This window comes from Jaculus jaculus, chromosome 2 (assembly GCF_020740685.1).
Source record: "Jaculus jaculus isolate mJacJac1 chromosome 2, mJacJac1.mat.Y.cur, whole genome shotgun sequence".
Taxonomy (NCBI): Eukaryota; Metazoa; Chordata; class Mammalia; order Rodentia; family Dipodidae; genus Jaculus; species Jaculus jaculus.
The window spans coordinates 198,406,443-198,426,102 of NC_059103.1; the positions used below are offsets into that span (position 1 = coordinate 198,406,443).

Here is a 19,660-nt window from a genome sequence, read left to right on the forward strand (position 1 = left end):
CAAGTCAGGTCCAGCCTGCCTTTCCAAGACCCACCTGCTGCATACCCCCCCCCCAACCTGCCTCACTGCCCCATGCCACAGGGAACGACTGTAGGCCTACCTGACTTCTTCCTTTGTACCCCTGGTTTCTGGTCACTTTGCTGGCCAGCTGTGAGCTGAGGGCTAACACTGTGGCTGAATCGTGGGACCAGGCCTGTGCAGGGGACCTGCAGCATCCCAGAAAGGGATCACACCTCACGTAGGGGTCCTGAAGGTTGCCCCTGAGAACCTTCCGAGACCTGACAGCTCCCCAGGGCCTCATGCTATGTCTTGTTACCCAATACTGACATTTAAGTTGTGTCCCTGGTTTTACTGGGCGCCAGAGTATAACACACTTCTGGTGTTCCTCATCGAGGTCTTCACAGGACTGTCCCTCAGGGCACCTCCTGTCCTGCCCAGGGTATGGCCACTCAGGATCCAAGCAGGGCCCTGTGTCCTTGTCTCTTAGAGGGGGAGGCAGGGCATGAGAGTACCACAGGGCCACCACCGTGGGGACTGCTGAGAGCAGCCTGTGGCAGTGCAACCCCCAAAGGACTTGGAAAGCCATCCATCCTGTGGAAGGCTTACTCATAGGTGCCGCTCTTGGCATCTTCCTCAAACACCAAAACTTTTGGTCGCTTGGACCCAGTTGCTCATACAGGAAGTCGATTACTCATTCACTGTGTTTCCCTTTCACTGTTTGAGATGTGACTCTAAAAATGGAGTCATAAAACAAATGTGCTAAGCGACGGGCGAGTCAGCAAACACGCTGTCTGTGTTGTCCCTGGCACCATGCTTGGCTCTGGACTGGGGAGCCTCCCTGCGAGGGAATCCACTCTGGTGAGGAGCCCTCTGCCGAGTGATACGTCATCCACACACAGAGGGGCAGTGTCCCCCTCGCTGGAGCCATGGAGGTCCCTTCCAGCCATACAGATCCAGAGACTCTTGGGTGAAAGGCAGGATTTGGCTTCCATGTTTCCTGTGGCAAGACAGAACTGGACATACATCCAAAACAAGCCAAGGACATGCATTGGCAGAGAGGATGTGTGTCTAAGTGCTGCCTGTGGTCAGGGAAGGAAGGACACAGGTGTCTGGGGACAGTGTCTGGAGGATGCAGAAGGCAGGGAGGTTGCACTGTGGTCATGGACTTGCAGTAGCTAGGAGGTGAGATCGAGTCTTGGGCACCTTGCTGGACTCAGGAACCAGATCTCTGTGCAGCAGGTAGTAAGAGCTGGGTGGATTTCTTAAAGAAGCTGTGTGTGTGTTTGTGTGTGTGTGTGTGTGTGTGTGTGTGTGTGTGTGTGTGTGTGTGTCCATCCACCCACTGTTCCCTGGGCCCTCATTTGTTCTTCCCAGGACCAGCTGTCCGACGTGATGGACATGCATGCCCAGGCATCCCTTGTTTTGGCCTTTTCCATCTTGGCACATTATTTACCTGTCGGGGCCAGACGCCTGCACCCTCTGAGAGTGGCTGTCTCTCTCTGTGCCCTCGCCTGTGACGCTGCGCTAACACCGAGCTGCCTCCTCTCCGGGGTTTGGTTCTGACCCTGCTTGCTTTGGCAGCACACACTTGGGACTCCTCGAGAGTGATAAAAATAGGCCTCTGGTCTCTCCCAGGCCAAGAGGCCCCACAGAGGTGACAGTGCTTAGGGAGAGATCTGGACTGGCAACTGTGTGTGCCCCTAACATATGATTGTGTGTCCCACATGCCGTCTCATAAAGTGGCTTTTATCACATACTGTGTTAATGAATATTTTACATTTCTCCTTTGCCCTTGTGCATTCTGTTTAGTGGCCCTAGCTAGTAATTGGCTTGCCCTGATTCCCATAGCAAATACAGAGGACATGGGACTCTGGGGGAGGCTCCTTAAGCGAAAGGGGTTGGTCTGAGAAGTGACCCCAGCTGAATCTGGGCTCTGACCAGGTTGAGGGATGAGTCATCACTGTTGTGACAGATGGGAGGAGCCTGGGCTTTCACTGCTGGTGAGTGCTTGCTTCCTTGGTGACAGAGCAGGCATTTCACTTTCAGAGGAGACCCACCCCACTGTCCAGTGCCAATGAGCCCATGAGCCTTCATTAGTTGGGGCCTGCCTGACAAAACTGTGGCTATTGTCTTCTGTATGGAGAACTCATACCTGGGTTTGGTTTAGGGGTTTGTTTTGTTTTTGAAGTAGGGGCTCATTCTAGCCCAGGCTGGCCTTGAACTCACAGTAGCTCTCTTACCTCTGTCTCCTGAGTGCTGGGAATAAAGGCATGTGCCACAATGCCTGGAGAATGCATGCCTGGTGTTCTGTACGCCAATCTGATGTGTTGCATACCTGCTTGTGCATTCTAAGCGTCCTCTTGTGAGATAGTGGAGTCACTGGAGAGCAGAGAGCCTGTCTGTGGCCTGTGTTCTTTGCTTAGTCTACCTTTGACTTGAAGGAAAGGGACAGGTTTGCTGAGCCTGTTTGGGCAGTGTGTGTCCTGGACACAATGTGTGGTGCAAAGGATGGCGTGTGGCCACTGAGCTAATGGAAGTAAAGACTGTGGCCTGCTGTGTGGCTTACATGCAGAAACAGCCCGGGAGCTGCTTGAGACTCGGCTTGCGTCTGTGTGCTGGTCCCCTGCTCAGCACGTCAGGGCACAGAGCGATGGCTGGTGGAGGGGTGCGTTGTTCAGAGTCTGAGTGAGTCATCTCCGAAGTCACGTTCGTGCAGAGGAGAGAGCTGAAGGCTTCCAGATGGCAGACCTCAGCAGAGCTCCTCCGAGCACATACATTTTTTCGTAGAGAACAAAACAGAAGGCTAGAGCCACGAGCACTGGGTTTTCCAGGTCAGACGTACAGTGAGAACAGCGCACGTGCACTATTTTTGCTGGAATACTGGTTTCCAGAGCATGGTAGTAACGATTGAAGTACACATTCTTTTTATTCTATTTTATTTGAGGGGTTTTTTTTTCTTTATAAATATTTACTTATTTGAGAGCGATAAAGAGGCAGACAGAATACGGACTTCCTGCTGTTGTAAACTCAAGACCACTTAGTGCATTTGGCTCTATGTGGGTTCAGGGAAATCAGACCCAGGCTGTCAGGCTTTGTAAGCAAGGGCCTTTAACCACTGAACCATTTCTCCAGCCCTAGTTATTCTTTTCCTCCTATTATGAAGGTCTTGTGTAGGTAGTGTCAGGCACTGTGAGGTCATGGATATCCAGGCCATTTTGTGTCTGGAGGAGAACGTTGCAAGGAGCCCTACCCTTCCTTTGGCTCTTACATTCATTCCACCACCTCTTCCACAATGGACCCTGAGCCTTAGAAGGTGTGATAGAGATACTTAAGTGCTGAGCACCCTGTCACTTCTCTCCAGCACCATGATGCCTTCTGAGTCATCCCAAGGTCACTGCCCTCGGAAAAGAGAAGGTTCTCTAACCAAAAGTGAGAATAGCATTAATATATGGATATGAACATTAAGAGAAGTGCTTACTGGGCAGTTTGGTGAGCATAGTATATACTTTTAGCCAAACAGCAGCAGACGTTACACCCCTAGGGCTCATGACTTCCCCTGTTGTAAGTTTTCAGTATTAGGGATGTATTCCCTCCCATAGAGACCCCTCCAGTCAAATTATACAGTGGTTGGTTTCCCCCATAACAAATGTGCTACTACTGCACCCGTTGGCTCATTTGGCCTGACTGGCCAAATATAGGGCTTGCAGTGTCCATTGTTGAGTATCTTCACTGGTGATTTCACTCTCACGCATTAAACTGCATGCAGTGTGGCTTTTCCCAGCTTTCTGTCAGCTGGTCTACACGGAGGAGATTATCAGCTCAGTTCCAACAGGATTTCTCAATGGCCTTGCAGCCTAAGTATATGGAGTCTTCAGCCATAGGGTTGTACCTTCGATTCCTGATGGGAAACCAAGGGCTTTGGCAATGGCCTATAATGTTTTAGGGGCATCAGGGACCTCCCTGGCCAACAACTCACTTGAAGGTATCCCATCCCTGGCACTGACAATTGTCTAACAATCTAATGCTCCTGAGTGTACCATTGCCCAAAATCGTAGGTTTGCATAGGACTTATTTATATCCTCTTAGATTTTAATTAGCCCTCCCCCCACCTTTCCTTTACTCAATCTCTTCCCCTGACCTCACTTGGGCCTTTTCACCCCAGTAATCTGTTCTTCTACTTACATATATACAATAACATTATTTTAGTTTTTGTGGTAGGGTGTCACTAGCCCAGGCTGGTCTGGAACTCAGTTTATAATCCCAGGCTGGCCTCGAACTCCTGGCAATCCTCCTACTTTTGCCTCTCCAGTGTTGGGATTAAAGGCATGGTGGCATGTCCGGCTGCTTGGATTTTGATTCTGAGAGGCTCTATTTCTTGAAACAAAGACATTTGATTGAAAAGTAAATGTAGTCTGCTGTCAAGCAAATATTTAGGGTTTTTTTCCCACCCTAAATTTGTAGTTTATCTTTTCCTAACATAGGGATCTGGAGTTTGAGATGGCATGCTGTTTTCCACTGCCATGTGCAGGGGTGTGAGCCCGTCAGCACACACTCAGGAGACGGAAGGGTAACAGCGAGTCTGGGACCAGCCTGGTCTGCATAGTGACTTTCGGGTCAGCCAGGGCTACGAAGGAGGACTGCCTCAGAAGCCAGAACACGCAGACCTGTGCGTTGCCGCCCTGCCCAACTGTCCCAGGCACTGTCCTCTCCCAGGCCCAGAAGGGCAGGGATGGCAGGAAGAACAAAGTATTTCTTTGTTGGCTGAGCCACCTAGGGTCTGAACACCACTGAAGAGGGTGACAATTTTGGCTCTGGTATCACAGATGAGCCTAGTCCTCTGAGCTTTGTCTCTGTTGCTGGTAATACACACTGCCCCATTGCATCAGTTTCCCACAGGCAAAGACGCTAGACTTGCTTGGAGCCTGTGGTGACCTAGGGGTTACCCCAGCACACTGTTGGCCGATGTTAACCCAGGGGTTACCTGAGTGCACCGTTGATCAATGTTAACCAAGCAGTTACCCAAGCATACCATTGGCCAATATTGCCCCAGGTATTATTTTAGCACACGATGAGCTGGTTTTAATGCACCCAAGGCACACTATCAGCCAGTGACTGGGCTTGTTTTGAGATGCTGCCTCTGGAAATGCAGCTTGGGTCCTTGTAGGTTTCTTCCAGGGCCATAGACAGCAGTGCCCCTGTGATACCAAAGCCACAAAACAGCAGCCAGGGTAGCATGTGTGAGCCTTGCAGCCAGGAAAAGCTGGGGCTTTCTGGATGCTGAGAGCATTTTCTATCAGGATTGTGGTCGTTGCCACGGGCACTTTCTGAGTGACTCGCCTCCTTGCTGTACCTGTCGGAGCTTCTCACGGAGCAGTGGAGGGTTGGAGACACAGGTGTGTCTGGGCCACTGTGGTGCCCACGCAGACCCTGGGAGGCTTAGGCATCGGACGAGGTGACAGCACAGTGTGGCAGACTGCTGCAGGGATTAAAGAGAGGTGCAGTGGAGAGAAGGGGGTGCAGTCCTCCTGGGTGATGGCTCCTAAGCTGGGCCTGGCGGGGGACGCTGCCCGACGATGGTCGCGCAGGGCTGTGATGCACAGTTCTGGGGTTGGAAGGCTGGCTCTCATCACTTAGGGTCTCCATAGGGACCATGTAAGGCTGAGACCAGGTCTTGAGGCTGGGCCAGTGCCTCTTTGCTGTTTGGGTACTGGGGAGCCACAGAGGTGTTTGAATGAGGAGCTATGTTTATATGGATGGGGGAGGTTCCCAGAAATTGTGGCCCCCCCCCCAAGTGCACTCCAAGGCTCCTGTGTTTCTGGACATGATTAAATGGGGTCTGGAGCTGGATCTGTGCAGAGGATTCGTGGGAGGGGCTGGCCTCAAGAACAGGTGGAGTGAGCTCCGTGGTTCAGCCTCCTGGGAGAGCCCCGTCCTGTCACCCTGGTGGCATGTAGGCCAGTGGAAGGAGCTAACGGAGGCCTCGGGCAAGCAGTGGAAGCGGGCCCAGCACTTGAGAGGCAGAGGTAGAAGGATCGCTGTGAGTTCAAGGCCCCCCTTAGACTACATAGTGAATTCCAGGTCAGCCTGGGCTACAGTGAGACCCTACCTTGAAAACCCATAAACAAAACAAAAAGAAGATGTTTGGAGAAAACCATCTCAGAAACTGGGCACTTCAGAAAAGAAGGGGTGGGCCAGCAGAAGTCCCCGGATGAGGTGGGGTAGAAAGGAGGGTTGTGTCCGATATTTGGTGTGAATGAAGTGGAGGAGGACCCATGGGAAAGCAAGCTTGGAAGCGCCCAAGGGGTGTGGGGTTTGGGTCCAAGGGGAATGGGAGGGCACTGGAACCCCCAGAAAAAGTCAGCACCCCATAACGAGTGCTCCCTGCTGTTTTCCAGTGCTTGCGCCCCCTGCCCCGCCTCCACCGCCCATCCAAGGATATGCCTTCAAGCCCCCTCCTCGGCCGGACTTTGGGACCTCTGGAAGAACAATCAAACTTCAGGCCAATTTTTTTGAAATGGACATCCCCAAGATTGACATCTATCACTACGAACTGGACATCAAGCCAGAGAAATGCCCAAGGAGAGTGAACAGGTATTCTGGTCCATTTGTTAACTTTGACTGGCTGATGGGTGATTTGCATGTGGACCCATGCTGTGACTCGCTACCTCCCTCTGCGTCCTCCTGACTCTTCCATGGAGGCTCATTTGCATTTGTCTTTTGAAAGTATTTTGTCATTCAATTAGACCTGACTCCAGTGGAGTACTCACACTGAAGCCCAGCTCTGAGTTACCATACACGTGTGCATCCATCACCCTCTTCCAGTTAGTCTCCTGTACATAAAAAATACAGGGTTCTGGGCTGGGGAGATGGCTTAATGGTTAAGGTACTTACTTGTCTGCAAAGCCAAAGGACCTAGGTTCGATTTCCCAGTACCCATGTGAGCCAGATACTCAGAGTGGCACATGCATCTGTAGTTTGTTTGCAACAGCTGGAGGCCTGGTGTGTCCATCCTCTGTCTGTTTCTCTCTCTTTCTCTCTATCTCAAAAAATAAATAAAAGCCGGACATGGTAACACACGCCTTTAATCCCGGCACTCGGGAGGCAGAGGTAGGAGGATTGCAGTGAGTTCATGGCCACCCTGAGACTACATAGTCAATTCCAGGTCAGCCTGGGCCAGAATGAGACCATGCCTCAAAAAACAAAAACAAATAAATAAAAATATACTTTAAAAAGACACAGGGTTTTGCGTGGGATATTGTTGACAAGTCTGGAAGTCTTTCATAAAAAAATAATAAATAATTTTTAAAAAAATACAGGGTTTTGGTGCTGAGGAGATGGCCAAGTGGGTAAGAGCACTTGCCGTGCAAACATGAGGACCTGAGATTGATCCCAGTGCTCATGTAAAAAGCTGACCACGGAGCTGGAGAGATGGCTTAGTGGTTAAGCGCTTGCCCTTGAAGCCTAAGGACCCCGGTTTGAGGCTTGATTCCCCAGGTCCCACATTAGCCAGATGCACAAGGGGGCGCATGTGTCTGGAGTTCATTTGCAGTGGTTGGAGACCCTGGTGTACCCATTCTCTCTGTCTCTCTCCCTTTTTCTCTGTCTGTCACTCTCAAATAAAAAATTTAAAAAAATAAAAGCTGACCATGGAAGCTGGAGAGATAGCTCAGCAGTTAAGGTGCTTGCCTGCAGAGCCTAAGGATCCAGGTTCAATTCCCCCATACTCACATAAAGCGAGATGCACAAAGTGACACATGCATCTGGAGTTCATTTGCAGTGACTAGAGGCCCTGGCACACCCATTATTTCTTTCACATGCACCACCATGTGCGTCTGGCTTATGGGGGTTTTGGGGAGTTGAACCTAGGTCCTTAGGCTTGGCAGGCAAGGACCTTCTCTCCAGGCCCCCACTTTTTTTTAAAGCTGACCATGGTCAGGCACTCCTGAAACCCCAGGAAGATCATGGAGGGAAGGGCTCACTGGTCAGCCAGTTCAGCCAAAAAACAATGAGTTCCAGGTTCAACCCAAGACTTTGTTTCACAGAAATAAGGTGGAAATGTGATAGAAGAGGGTGCTCAGTGTCTTCCTCTGGCATTCACAAGCATGTGCGTGCACATACAGTGGATTCTGTTGCTTTATTGTTGAGGAATAGCTCATGGAATATTCCTGATTTTTTTTTTTTTTCATCTTCCTGTTAGACAGACACTTGGGTGGTTAGGCTTTGGTTGTTAGGAATGAAGTTGCTAGGAGTATTCTTTTTTCCTCCAGGCAACATGACTTTTTAATGTTATAAGGGCAAATTCATAAAGCACCCTTTCTACATTAATTTCTTTCTACCATGCATAGGGAAAAGGGTGGTTTTGTTCATGTCTGCTTCGTGGGTGCATGCTTGCCTTTCCGTCAGGGGAGCGCCCGGGAGCAGGAGCCCCAGGCCCGAGGTGGGTGCAGGGTGTTGCTGCTTGGAAAGTGGCCACATCATTTTGTTTTCATGAGCAGCATCTGAAGGTTCGGGTCCTCCACATTGTCAGCAGTCAGTCTGACCAGCCTTCTTGATTGTTGCTACTGTGTGGCCGTGTGATGCCTCTTGTGGTGGCTTTGATTCTCAGCCCCTGACAGCTGGTGACTTGAGCACCCTTCTCTGTGCCTGAGCCGCGTGCTACATTCACATGTGAACCGTTCACGTGTGCTGGCGTGTTTAGTCTCTGTTGAGCATGTGTTTGGCCCATAGGAGGGCTGTCAATGCAACAGGCGAGGAATATTTCCTCAGCCAGAAGTTGGCCATTTCTTTTTGCATGATAGTATCTTCTTTTCTTTTCTTTTCTTTTCTTTTTTTTTTTTTTTTTTTTTGAGGTAGGGTCTCACTCTGGTCCGGGCTGGCCTGGAATTAGCTATGTAGTCTCAGGGTGGCCTTGAACTCTCGGCGATCCTCCTGCCTCTGCCTCCTAAGTGCTGGGATTAAAGGCATGCGCCACCATGCCCGGAAATAGTATCTTCTTTCAAAAACAAGTTTATTTTAAAGATGAACACATTTTAGTTTCGTTGAAGTCCAATTTTAAGCCTTTAGAAGTGCCTACTAGACCGTTTTCTCCAGAAAGTCTGTGCTCTTCGGGGTCACCCCGATGTTCTGGTTTCTGGGAGAACCCTAGTCTTGGCTGGTATGCCCAGGTCTGTGGTCCTTTCTGAATTGAGTTTTGTGTCCAGGATGAGGTAAGAGCCTTAAAGGGTTCTTTGTTTCCTGCCGATTTAGTGCCTTTGAAAAGGAGAATCGTCTGCGCGTGCACCTGTCTGTGGACCTACTACGGTTCTCTCCTCAGACCAGTAGCTCATGTGGTGCTGGAAGTGGAACCCAGGCCCTTAGGCGTGTGCGCTACTTTTGTCATTGCTGTGACCAGAAGCACATAGGGGCGGAAGTGTTTATTTTGGGTCACAGTTAGGGTCCAGTCCATCCTGGTGGGGAAGGTGGCAGCAGGAAGGGAAGACAGCTGGTCACGTTGCCATCAGGAAGCAGAGAGAGGAATGCTGGTGCTCGGCTGGCTCGTCCTTTGTTCAGGACCCCAGACCGTGGGATGGTGCCACCCGCAGCCCGGGTGGATCTTCCTGCCTCAGGCCTCACATGCATGCCCACTGACTTGTCTTGGGGATTCCTGATGCCAGCAAGTCCACACCAATGCTAACCACCACAGCATGCTGGGAAAGTGCTCTGTCACCCTGGTCCTCTGGCACAAGCTTGACTCAGACATAGCCAATCCCCCCCCCCCCATTCGTTCCTCACAGTTGTTTGGACTTGGGGTCTAGGGAAGTAGCTCAGTAGATGAGTGCTTGCCTGTTAAGCATGAGTACCCACCCGGGACTGATCCCCAGACTCCTGTAAAATACGGGCGTGGTGATGCAGGGCAATCCTCCACCCAGCCGTGCCTGTGGTTGCCAGCACTGGAGAGCTGAGGCCGCAGAGCCCCTGGGGCCCACAGGCCAACTTGTCAAGCCTAACAGGTGAGCTCCAGGCCAACAAGAGACTCTGTCTCTGGCCTTCACAAGTCCACACAATACACATGCATGATAAAATTATTTTGAATAAGCGGGGCGTGGTGGCGCACACCTTTAATCCCAGCACTTGGGAGGCAGAGGTAGGAGGATCGCCATGAGTTCAAGGCCACCCTGAGACTACATAGCGAATTCCAGGTCAGCCTGGGCTAGAGTGAGACCCTACCTAGAAAAACCACACACACACACACACAAAATATTTTGAAGCTGGGCCTGGTGGCTCATGCCTTTAATCCCAGCACTCAGGAGGCAGAGGTAGGTGGATTGCCATGAATTCAAGGCCATCCTGAGACTACACAGTTAATTCCAGGTCAGCCCGGGCCAAAATGAGACCCTACCTTGAAAAAAAAAATTGTTTTGGTGGCTTGGTGTGGTGGCATACACCTTGAATCCCAGCACTCGGGAGGCTGAGGTAGGAGGATCACTGAGTTCAAGGCCAGCCTGACACTAATTCTAGGTCAGCCTGGGCTAGAGCAAGACACTACCTCAAAAAAAAAAAAAAAAAAAAAAAAAAAAAAATATATATATATATATATATATATATATATGATTTCTGCCAGAAAGCCCAGTAGGATTTTATTTTATTTTTAGAGACAGAGAACTGATGTACCGTGGCCTCAGCCACTGCAGTCGAACTCCAGATGCTTGTGCCACCTAGTGGGAATGTGCAACCTTGCACTTGCCTCATCGTGTGTCTGGCTTACATAGGATCTAGAGAGTTGAACATTTGCTAAGCCATTTCTCCAGTCCCCCAATTTTTAAAAATATTTTTTTATATTTATTTATTTATTTGAGGGAGAGAGAAAGAGGAAGAAGCAGATAGAGAGTGGCCTCCAGCCACTGCAAATGAACTCCAAACACATGTGCCCCCTTGTGTATCTGGTTTACATAGGTCCTGGGGAATTGAACTGGGCTTCACAGGCAAACATCTTAAGCACTAAGCCATTTCCCCAACCCTTAAAAAATATTTTTTAAATTTATTTAAAAGCAGAAAGAGAAGGAGAATGGGTACACCAGGGCCCCTGTCTACTGCAAACGAGCTCCAGATGCATGCATCTGGCTTTATGTGGGTACTGGGGAATCAAACTCAGGTTGTTAGACTTTCCGGGCAAGCTCCTTAATCACTGAGCCATCTCGCCAATCCAAATTTTGTTGTTTTTGAGGAATGTGGGGCTTCTTTGGAACTGATGTACCTGCATTAGACTTAGATTGTGATGGCTGCAAAACTCACTTATGCTAAATCATTGGCTCACGCACTTTTACTATTACTATTATTATTATTTTGTGTTTTTTTGAGGCAGGGACTCACTTTAGCCCAGGTTGATGTCAAACTCACAGCAACCCTCCTTCCTCACTTAGCTCGGGTTCTCCTGTCTCTGCTCTCCAATGCTGGCATCGCTGCCTCCGAGTGCTGGGATTAAAGGCGTGCGCCACCATGCCCAGTGACTGACACATCTTTTTTGTTCTTGTTGTTTTTGAAGTAGGGTCTCTCTTTAGTTCCAGGTTACCCTCAAACTCCCAGCATTCCTCCCACCTCTGGTCTTCCTACTTCTATCTCCCAATTGCTGGGATTAAAGGCCTGTGCCACCACACCTGGATTTTTTTTTTTTTTCAAGGCAGGGAGGGTTTTACTCCACACCAGACTGACCTGTAACTCACTCTATGGTGCCAGGCAGGCCTCAAACTCATAGTAATGCTCCTCCGTCATCTTCCCAAGTGCTAGAATTAAAGGTGTGAGCCACCACACCCAGCTGATGAAAATTTGTTTGCACATATGTGTGTGTAGATGTGTGTGCATGGATGTCCCAGGGCTTCTTGCCATTGCAAACAAACACCAGACACTTGCAACATTTTTTGCATTCAGCATATATAATTGGCTTGAGAATTGAACCCCAGGCCATCAGGTGCCTTTAACTGCTGAGCCATCTTCCAAGCCCCCTCTTAAATTTTCATTTACTTATTTACTTGCATGTGTGTGTGCATGTGCGTGCCGGAGTCTCTTGCCCCTGCAAATGGACACTAGATGTCACTTTTTGCATCTGGCTTTATGTGCATGGCTGGGGAATTGAACCCTGGGCTAAAAGGCTTCCAACCCCTACCCATCATTTCTAGGAGTGATGATAAGGTAGCTCTTTATAGGGCAGGGTTGAATTTATGCAGATGTTATTTTCCTCTGGTTATGCCTTGGCATTGGGATTGTATAGTACAGTTCACTAAGCTCCAAGGCATTCCCTCCTCTACATACTGGAGGATTTAAATGTTGATTGGGGACTGGAGAGATGGCTTAGCAGTAAAGGCGCTTGCCTGTAAAGCTAAAGGACCCAGTTTCAATTCCCCAGGACCACATAAGCCAGATGTACAATGTGGCACATGCATCTGGAGTTCATTTGCAGCAGCTGGGAGGCTCTGGTGCACCCATTCTCATCCTCTCTCTCTCTCTCCCCCTTTCTCTCTCTCTCTCTCTCTTTTTCTCTCTCTCCCCACACACCACCCCTTGGTTTTTTGAGGTAGGGTCTCACTGTAGCCTAGGCTGACATAGAATATTTAAAACCAATTAAATATTGATTGAATTTGTTGAGATTGCTTGTCCTAGAGTTTTTTCTGCAGGAAAATTTCTTGAATGTGGTGTCTTTGTCAGATAGCAGATTACTCAGTTTTGGTAGTATGTGTATTCCAAGGATTCTGTGTTCCCAGTTTAGTGCATTTTTTCATGTTCTTAGAATGTGTGGAGGACTTGTGATGAAGGCTCCTGAACCCGCCTCTGGCCCTCGCATTCCCATCCCCTTGCCCTGCCCCACCCCCATCAGCTCTAAGGGTTGCAGGTCGGTCATTTGTGCCCAGAACCAACATTTACTTTGTTCATTTTCTCTCTCTTTCTCTGTTCTTATCTTTACTATTTTCTTCTGCTGCTCACTTAAAATTTACTGCACCACCGGGTGTGGTGGTACACGCCCTTAAGGCAGAGATAGGAGGATCGCCATGAGTTCGAGGCCACCCTGAGACTCCATAGTGAATTCCAGGTCAGCCTGGGCTAGAGTGAAACCCTACCTTGAAAAACCAAAAAAAAAAAAAAAAAAGTGATAAGCATGTTCACAAACTAAGCCATTTTCTCAGCACCCAACTTTACCTTTTATTATTAAAATTCTAATTAGAATAATGAAAGTAACAATGTGATCACAACAAATTTCAACACACTATAACGTTTGATTTTTCAAATAATGTATTATAAGTACATTAGCTGGGCATGGTGGCACATACCTTTAATCCCAGCACTCGGGAGGCAGAGGTAGGAGGATTGCCATGAGTTCAAGGCCACCCTGAGACTACATAGTGAATTTCAGGTCAGCCTGGGCTAGAGTGAGACCTTACCTCAAAAAACCTAAATAAATAAACAAGTAAATAAAAAGAAAAAAATTACTGTACCCTTTCACCTTTGTTTCCTCTGAACTTGGTCTGGCCTGGGAGCTATAATTTTGTTGTATACGCATTCTGTTAGTTTTTCATTTTCCTTGTGAATTCTTTTTTTTTTAATTTTAACTTTTATTTATTTATGAGAGAGAGAAAGAGAAAGAGAATGGCCAGGGCCTCCAGCCACTGCAAATGAACTCCAGGTGCATGCACCATCTGTGCATCTGGCTTACATGAGTCCTAGGGGAATCGAACCTGGGTCCTTTGGCGTTGCAGGCAAGTGCCTTAACCCTTAAGCTCTCCCCCTAGCCCTCCTTGTGAATTTTTTAAGCCAGGGGTTCATAAAATTGTGCCATTCCATTTCTGTTTGGGATTTTTTTAAACACCCTGTTGTCATTGGTTTCTGATTGAATACTTCACGGAAAGGGCACTGTCTCCAAGGGCATGGTTTGATGAGACTTACTGGAATGTACCTTGGGTCTCTGTCTGGATAAGTATTCCATGTGCGGGAGAAGGATGCATTCCCAGGTCACTGGGGTGCAGATGGAGTAGGCTCATAGTGTTAGTCTAAATCTTTGTAATCTTTACTGTAAATTTGTCCAAGTACAATGTTGGTTTGTCACTCTTTAGAATTTTCTGTTTGTGCTTCATTAATTTTGAGGCTCTCCTTAATAGGTATAGCTGTGATTGCTGTATCTTAATGATAGACTAGCCTTTTTTTTTTTTTTTAATATTTTATTTATTTATTTGAGAGCAACAGACACAGAGAGAAAGACAGAGAGAGGGAGAGAGAGAGAATGGGCGCGCCAGGGCTTCCAGTCTCTGCAAACGAACTCCAGACGCGTGCGCCCCCTTGTGCATCTGGCTAACGTGGGACCTGGGGAGCCGAGCCTCGAACCGGGGTCCTTAGGCTTCACAGGCAAGCGCTTAACCGCTAAGCCATCTTTCCAGCCCAAGACTAGCCTTTTTATTATGAGGAAATGTCTTCCTTCTTTCTATTCACTAGTTCCTGTCCTAATTTCCTACTTAATAGTGATCATCACTGGGCCTGATGGCTCAATACTGTAACCCCTGCACTTGAGAGCCACATAGTGAGTTCTACACCAGCCAGGTGTACATAGTAAAGCCTTGTTGCCAAAAAAATTTTTTTTTCAAAGGATATTCAGTTAATTTTTTTCTTTTTCTTGGAGGTAGGGTCTCACTCTAGCTCAGGCAGATCTGGAATTCACTATACAATCTCAGGGTGACTTCAAAGACTGACAGTGATCCTCCTACCACTGTCTCCCAAGTGCTGGGACTAAAGTATTTCTAGCACGTTTCTGGCAGACATAATTGGATTTTGTTTTGCTGGGAATTGAACCCACAGTGTGGTGGTTTGTAAATGGGAAATGCCCCCCACCCCCAGCCCCCACACACTCGCGCCTGCACACACTCACTCATGTGGGTCCCTTCCTGTTGGTGACCCTATTTAGGATGACAGTTGAACCTTTGGGAGGTGGAGCCTTGCTGGAGGAAGTATGTCATTGGGGTCACCCTGAAGGTTTTTGAGCCTGGCCTCCCTTGCTGCTCACTTGTTCTCTCTCTCTGTCTCTCTCCTCTTTCACTTCCTGCCTGCTGATGTGAAAATGTGAGCTGGCTTCTTAGAAGTTTGGCCCAGCAGCAAGAAAGGGCTTGCTGATGCAGACAGCTTCGTTGTATTGGAAGACTGGATTCATATAGATGCAGCATAATCCACCGTTGTTGAGGATTTGCACCTGGGCCATTAAGTGTTGCAAGCGAGCCTTCAATGGCGGAGCCATCTCCACCCTCCTCTTGCTTTTTCAGTGCTAGCTCTACAGATGCTGGAGCCCTTTAACTCATCACAATTGATTTGGCTTGCACAAGCTTTACACAGAACACAAGAGTGTGTAACAGTGTAACCCACCTCCTGTCCTTACACTAGTACTGTGCATTTTACCTCTATATGCACTATGAATCCCATGGCGTGGGGTGGTGATTTTTTAACAATTAGAAAATAAAGTGGTTAGATTTTGCCCATACTGACTCTTAGGTGGTCTTTATCTCTTCCTGTTTACCAGCATTGTTTCCCTTTAACCTGGGAAGGTGCCCTAGGCTGCCTTACTGTGCCAGCCCGTGCTCATGATAGGTTTTGCGAGGAGATTCTGTGGTGCTGTGCCCCAGCCCCAGGCCCATGCAAGCATATCTGCTGAGCCACCAAGTCCCGCTGCAGATCCACGTGGAAAGTCCTGATTGGCAGCTTCTCTCCCCAGCACCTTAAAAGCTTGCTTAACTTTTTGTTTGAGGTTGTGTCTCACTCTAACCCAGGCTAACCTGGAATTCACTCTGTAGTCTCAGGGTGGCCTCGAATTCACAATGATCCTCCTACCTCTGCCTCCTGAATTCTGGGATTAAAGGTGTGAGCCACTATGCCCAGCTCATACTTAACTTTTGTTTTTTCCCCAAATACATTTTATTATTGAGAGAGAGAAAGAGGCAGAGAGAGAGAGAGAGAGAGAGCGCATGTGTGAGGGACAGAATGGGCATGCTAGGGCCTCCAGCCACTGCAAGCAAACTCTAGGTGCATGTGCCCCCTTGTGCATCTGGCTGATGTGGGTCCTGGAGAGTCAAACCAAGATCCTTTGACTTTGCAAGCAAATGCCTTAACCGCTAAGCCATCTCTCCAGTCCCCCTGGTTAAGGTGCTTTTCTTCAGAGCCTAAGGACCTGAGTTTGATTCCCCAGTACCCACAGAGAGCCAGATGCACAAAGTGGCACATGTATCTGGAGTCTGTTTACAGTGGCTGGAGGCCCTAGTGTGCCCATTCTCTCTGTCTCTTCTCTCTCTCTCTCTGCATGCAAATAAATAAAAATATTAAGTATCAAAATTTTTATTTATTTATTTGAGTGAGTTATGAGCATGTCAGGGCCTCTGCCACTGCAAATGAGCTCCAGATTCATGAGCTACTTTTTTTTTTGAAAGCAACAGAGAAAGAGGCAGAAAGAGAGAGAATGGGCACATCAGGGCCTCCAGCCACTGCAAACAAACTCCAGATGCTTATGCCCCCTTGTGTATCTGGGGAATCAAGCCTTAAACCGGGGTCCTTGGGCTTCACAGGCAAGCGCTTAACTGCTGAGCCATCTCTCCAGCCTGTTGTTTTGTTTGTTTTTGAGGTAGGGTTTCACTCTAGCCCAGGCTGACCTGGAATTCACTATGTATTCCCAGGGTGGCCTTGAACTCATGGCAGTCCTCCTGCCTCTGCATCCCAAGTGCTGGGATTAAAGGTGAGTGCCACCACACCTGGTTCACTCACTACTTCTTCAGTGACTTTATGTGGGTACTGGGGAATTGGACCTGGACTTGCAGGCTTTGTAAACAAGTGCCTTCAACTGCTGAACCATCTCCCCAGCCTATGCTTAGCTTTTTAAAAAAAAACTTTTTTTTCAGCTGGGCATGGTGGCACTGGCCTTTAGTCCCAGCACTCGGGAGGCAGAGGCAGGAGGATTGCTGTGAGTTCGAGGCCACCCTGAGACTACATAGTGAATTCCAGGTCAGCCTGAGCCAAAGTGAGACTGTACCTTGAAACCCCTGCACCCCCCTAAACAATTTTTTCTTCTCTTTCCCACCTACAAATGCTGCATGCAGCTCCAACACAGGCATTTTACATGCAAGGTGTGGGCTCTGCCAGTGAGCCACCCTTGAGCCCACCACCCCCTCTGATCCAGCTCCTCATGAAAAGCCAGGCAGAGGTCCTATCATAGTTCCCATGGATGGAATTTGTCTTTTTTCTTCTTAGTCTTTTAAATTTTATTTTCTATTTGACTGTAATGTGCCTCCCTATAGTTTTGTTGGTATTTTTTCTTCTTGGGTTTCTTTTTTGTGTGTGTGTATGTGTGTGCTGTATATGGGAAGTTCCTTTAGGATCCCCAACCTACCCCCCTCGCCACCTCCCACTTTCTCCTTTTTACAATCACTAGTCCAGTCAAGGGGGTGGAGTGATGCTCACTTCACAGCTGTATGAAATTTGCAAAATCAAACTCTTGCTTCCTTTTTTTTTCTTTTATTTATTTACTTTTTTTTTTTTTTTTTTTTTTTGAGTTAGGGTTTTACTGTAGCCCAGACTGACCTGGAATTCACTATGTAGTCTTAGGGTGGCCCTGAACTCACAGCAATCCTCCTGCCTCTGCCTCCTGAGGGCTGGGATTAAAGGTGTGCACCACCACACCCAGCTTATTTATTTATTTAGTTTAGTTTAGTTTTTGCTCCCTTTTTTTCAGTTGAAATAATTTTTCTTGCTGCCTTGGATATGACTTGTAGTCTGCTCTTGTAAGAGTTGGGTGACTTTCTTAGACACTGTACATTTCAGCCCTATCTCCCAGCTCATAATTCTGAGAGACGTGCCCTGTCCACACGTGCATACTTTCTTTTCTTGATGATCCCATCTATATTTATGCTAAGACACACTTGCCATGGTTTTTGTGTACTGTCACAGCATGGAGTCATCTTGGGGTCTGTTTTGTTCAGAAGACTTACCACAGATTATACCTCTCTTTGCTGGCGTCAGCACACCCACACCATGTTCGCTCATTTGTGGATGTTACGTGCACTGTGCTGAGGAATCGACTTGCTATCTTCTCTGGTTCCCTACCTAGAAGTCCTTTGTCTTCAGATTTGGACCTTGCTGCTGATCTCTTGGGCTCAATAAGACCATGATGCCCAAAGAGTTTCTAACCCTGGAGTGTGGTTTGGACAACTGTGAGCCCAGACCCAGGATGTTGGACTGACTGAGGCTTAGCTCATATGTTTCCCTTCCCTCAACAACCATAATCCCCCGCTGCCTGCTCTAATGCCCCAAACAGCTGTCTCCCGTTTTCTCTTCCGCAGACATTTTAAGGCAGGAGGGTAAGTCCAAAGCCAAGTCCACCGTGGGAGAGTGGCAGCCTCTGTTGCAGACTTGCATCCTGGGAGAGGGGTCGCTGCCCCATGGAGAGAGGGCCGCTTGCTCTGGTACCTTCTCCTGTCACAGCTGCGACCCTGGACTCTGCTCCTTTATCTGTCATCCTGGACAGTGTGCCCACAATACATTGAGAGTCATAGGACCGACTCCTAATGCCCACTACCACAAAGTATGTTTCTCCATGAAACCATGGACACTGAGGGCCATCTTAGGTCTTTTGTTTTGTTCCAGTCTCTGTGACTCTCCATCAGTGGGGGTTCTGGTTAGCTTGCTGCCTTCCTGAGAGGAGCCCTGTGGGGTGCTGTTAGGTAGAGTCTTCTCGGAACCGCAGTGGGGATGGCAGACTTGTCACCTGGGCTTTGGGTTTTCTAAAGGCTGGTACTGGCAGGCAGATGTAATGCCCATGTGGTAGGTTTATAGACTGTACTGCCTTGTTCCTGTCGGCAGGTCTGTAAGGTGCTGAAGTCGCCATGATTGGGCAGTCATTCTGTCGCTGAGCAGCTGAGGTGGCCTTGAGCTGCGGGCTGTGGCCAGGGCCAGCCCACCAGGCTTTGAGGCATTGAGAGTTGTTACCTTGTTAAATGCCCAAACCCTTCGTGTTCTTGACATTACTGTTGACTGCGGTGGAGTTTAGATGATCATAACAGCATAGACGGTGGAAGTGGCGTGCTACCAAAACACGGGTGCTGGGCTTGGACTCTCGGCTGTCCCTTACAGCCAAGCAGCCATGCTTACCTGGGGGTCCTACACCCTTGGAGTCCTCCAGCCTTTGTTGAGAGAAGCCCACCAGGACTGTCGTGCTGGCCCACAGCCTGGCAGAGGGGCTCAGTGCTGAGTGGTGCCCTGTGCCCTGGGTAGCAGTCTGTCTTAATGCCCATACCCTGAGCTGTCCCTGACCCTTCCTTCTGCGTACCTCAGGCTCTGTAAAATCCAAAGGTGGTGGCTCCCAAACCTCGTGCTGTGCCAGGGGAGCCCAACACTGAGGCCTGCGCAAGGACCCCCAAGCTGTGGCATCATTGTCACCCCTGGACGCCCTGGTGAGCCCCATGTGCCTCAGTCACCAGTAATGTCATCCGTCCCTTTAGCTCAGTCGTGCTGAGTCCTCTCAGGCCAGCTCTTGTCTTAGGATGATCCCAGGAGGCCATGGCAGGGAGGTGGTCAGCCAAGCCCAGCACTGGTCTAGTGTGTGGCCCTGGCTGGGGCACAGGGGCTGCCAGGAGAAACGTGCTTAGAGGCCCTGTCTTCCCTTTTCCAGCTT

General features: G+C 48.8%; 1 protein-coding gene across 1 annotated transcript in view; it reads left to right on the forward strand.

The window, feature by feature from the left end:
- The window catches only part of Ago2 (argonaute RISC catalytic component 2), a 109,288-nt gene that overhangs the window by 41,258 nt on the left and 48,370 nt on the right, over positions 1 to 19,660 (forward strand). Inside the window, exon 2 of the mRNA XM_045142726.1 lies at positions 6,396 to 6,591. Coding sequence (XP_044998661.1) covers positions 6,396 to 6,591 — 196 coding nt within the window. The remainder of the gene's footprint in view (positions 1 to 6,395; positions 6,592 to 19,660) is intronic.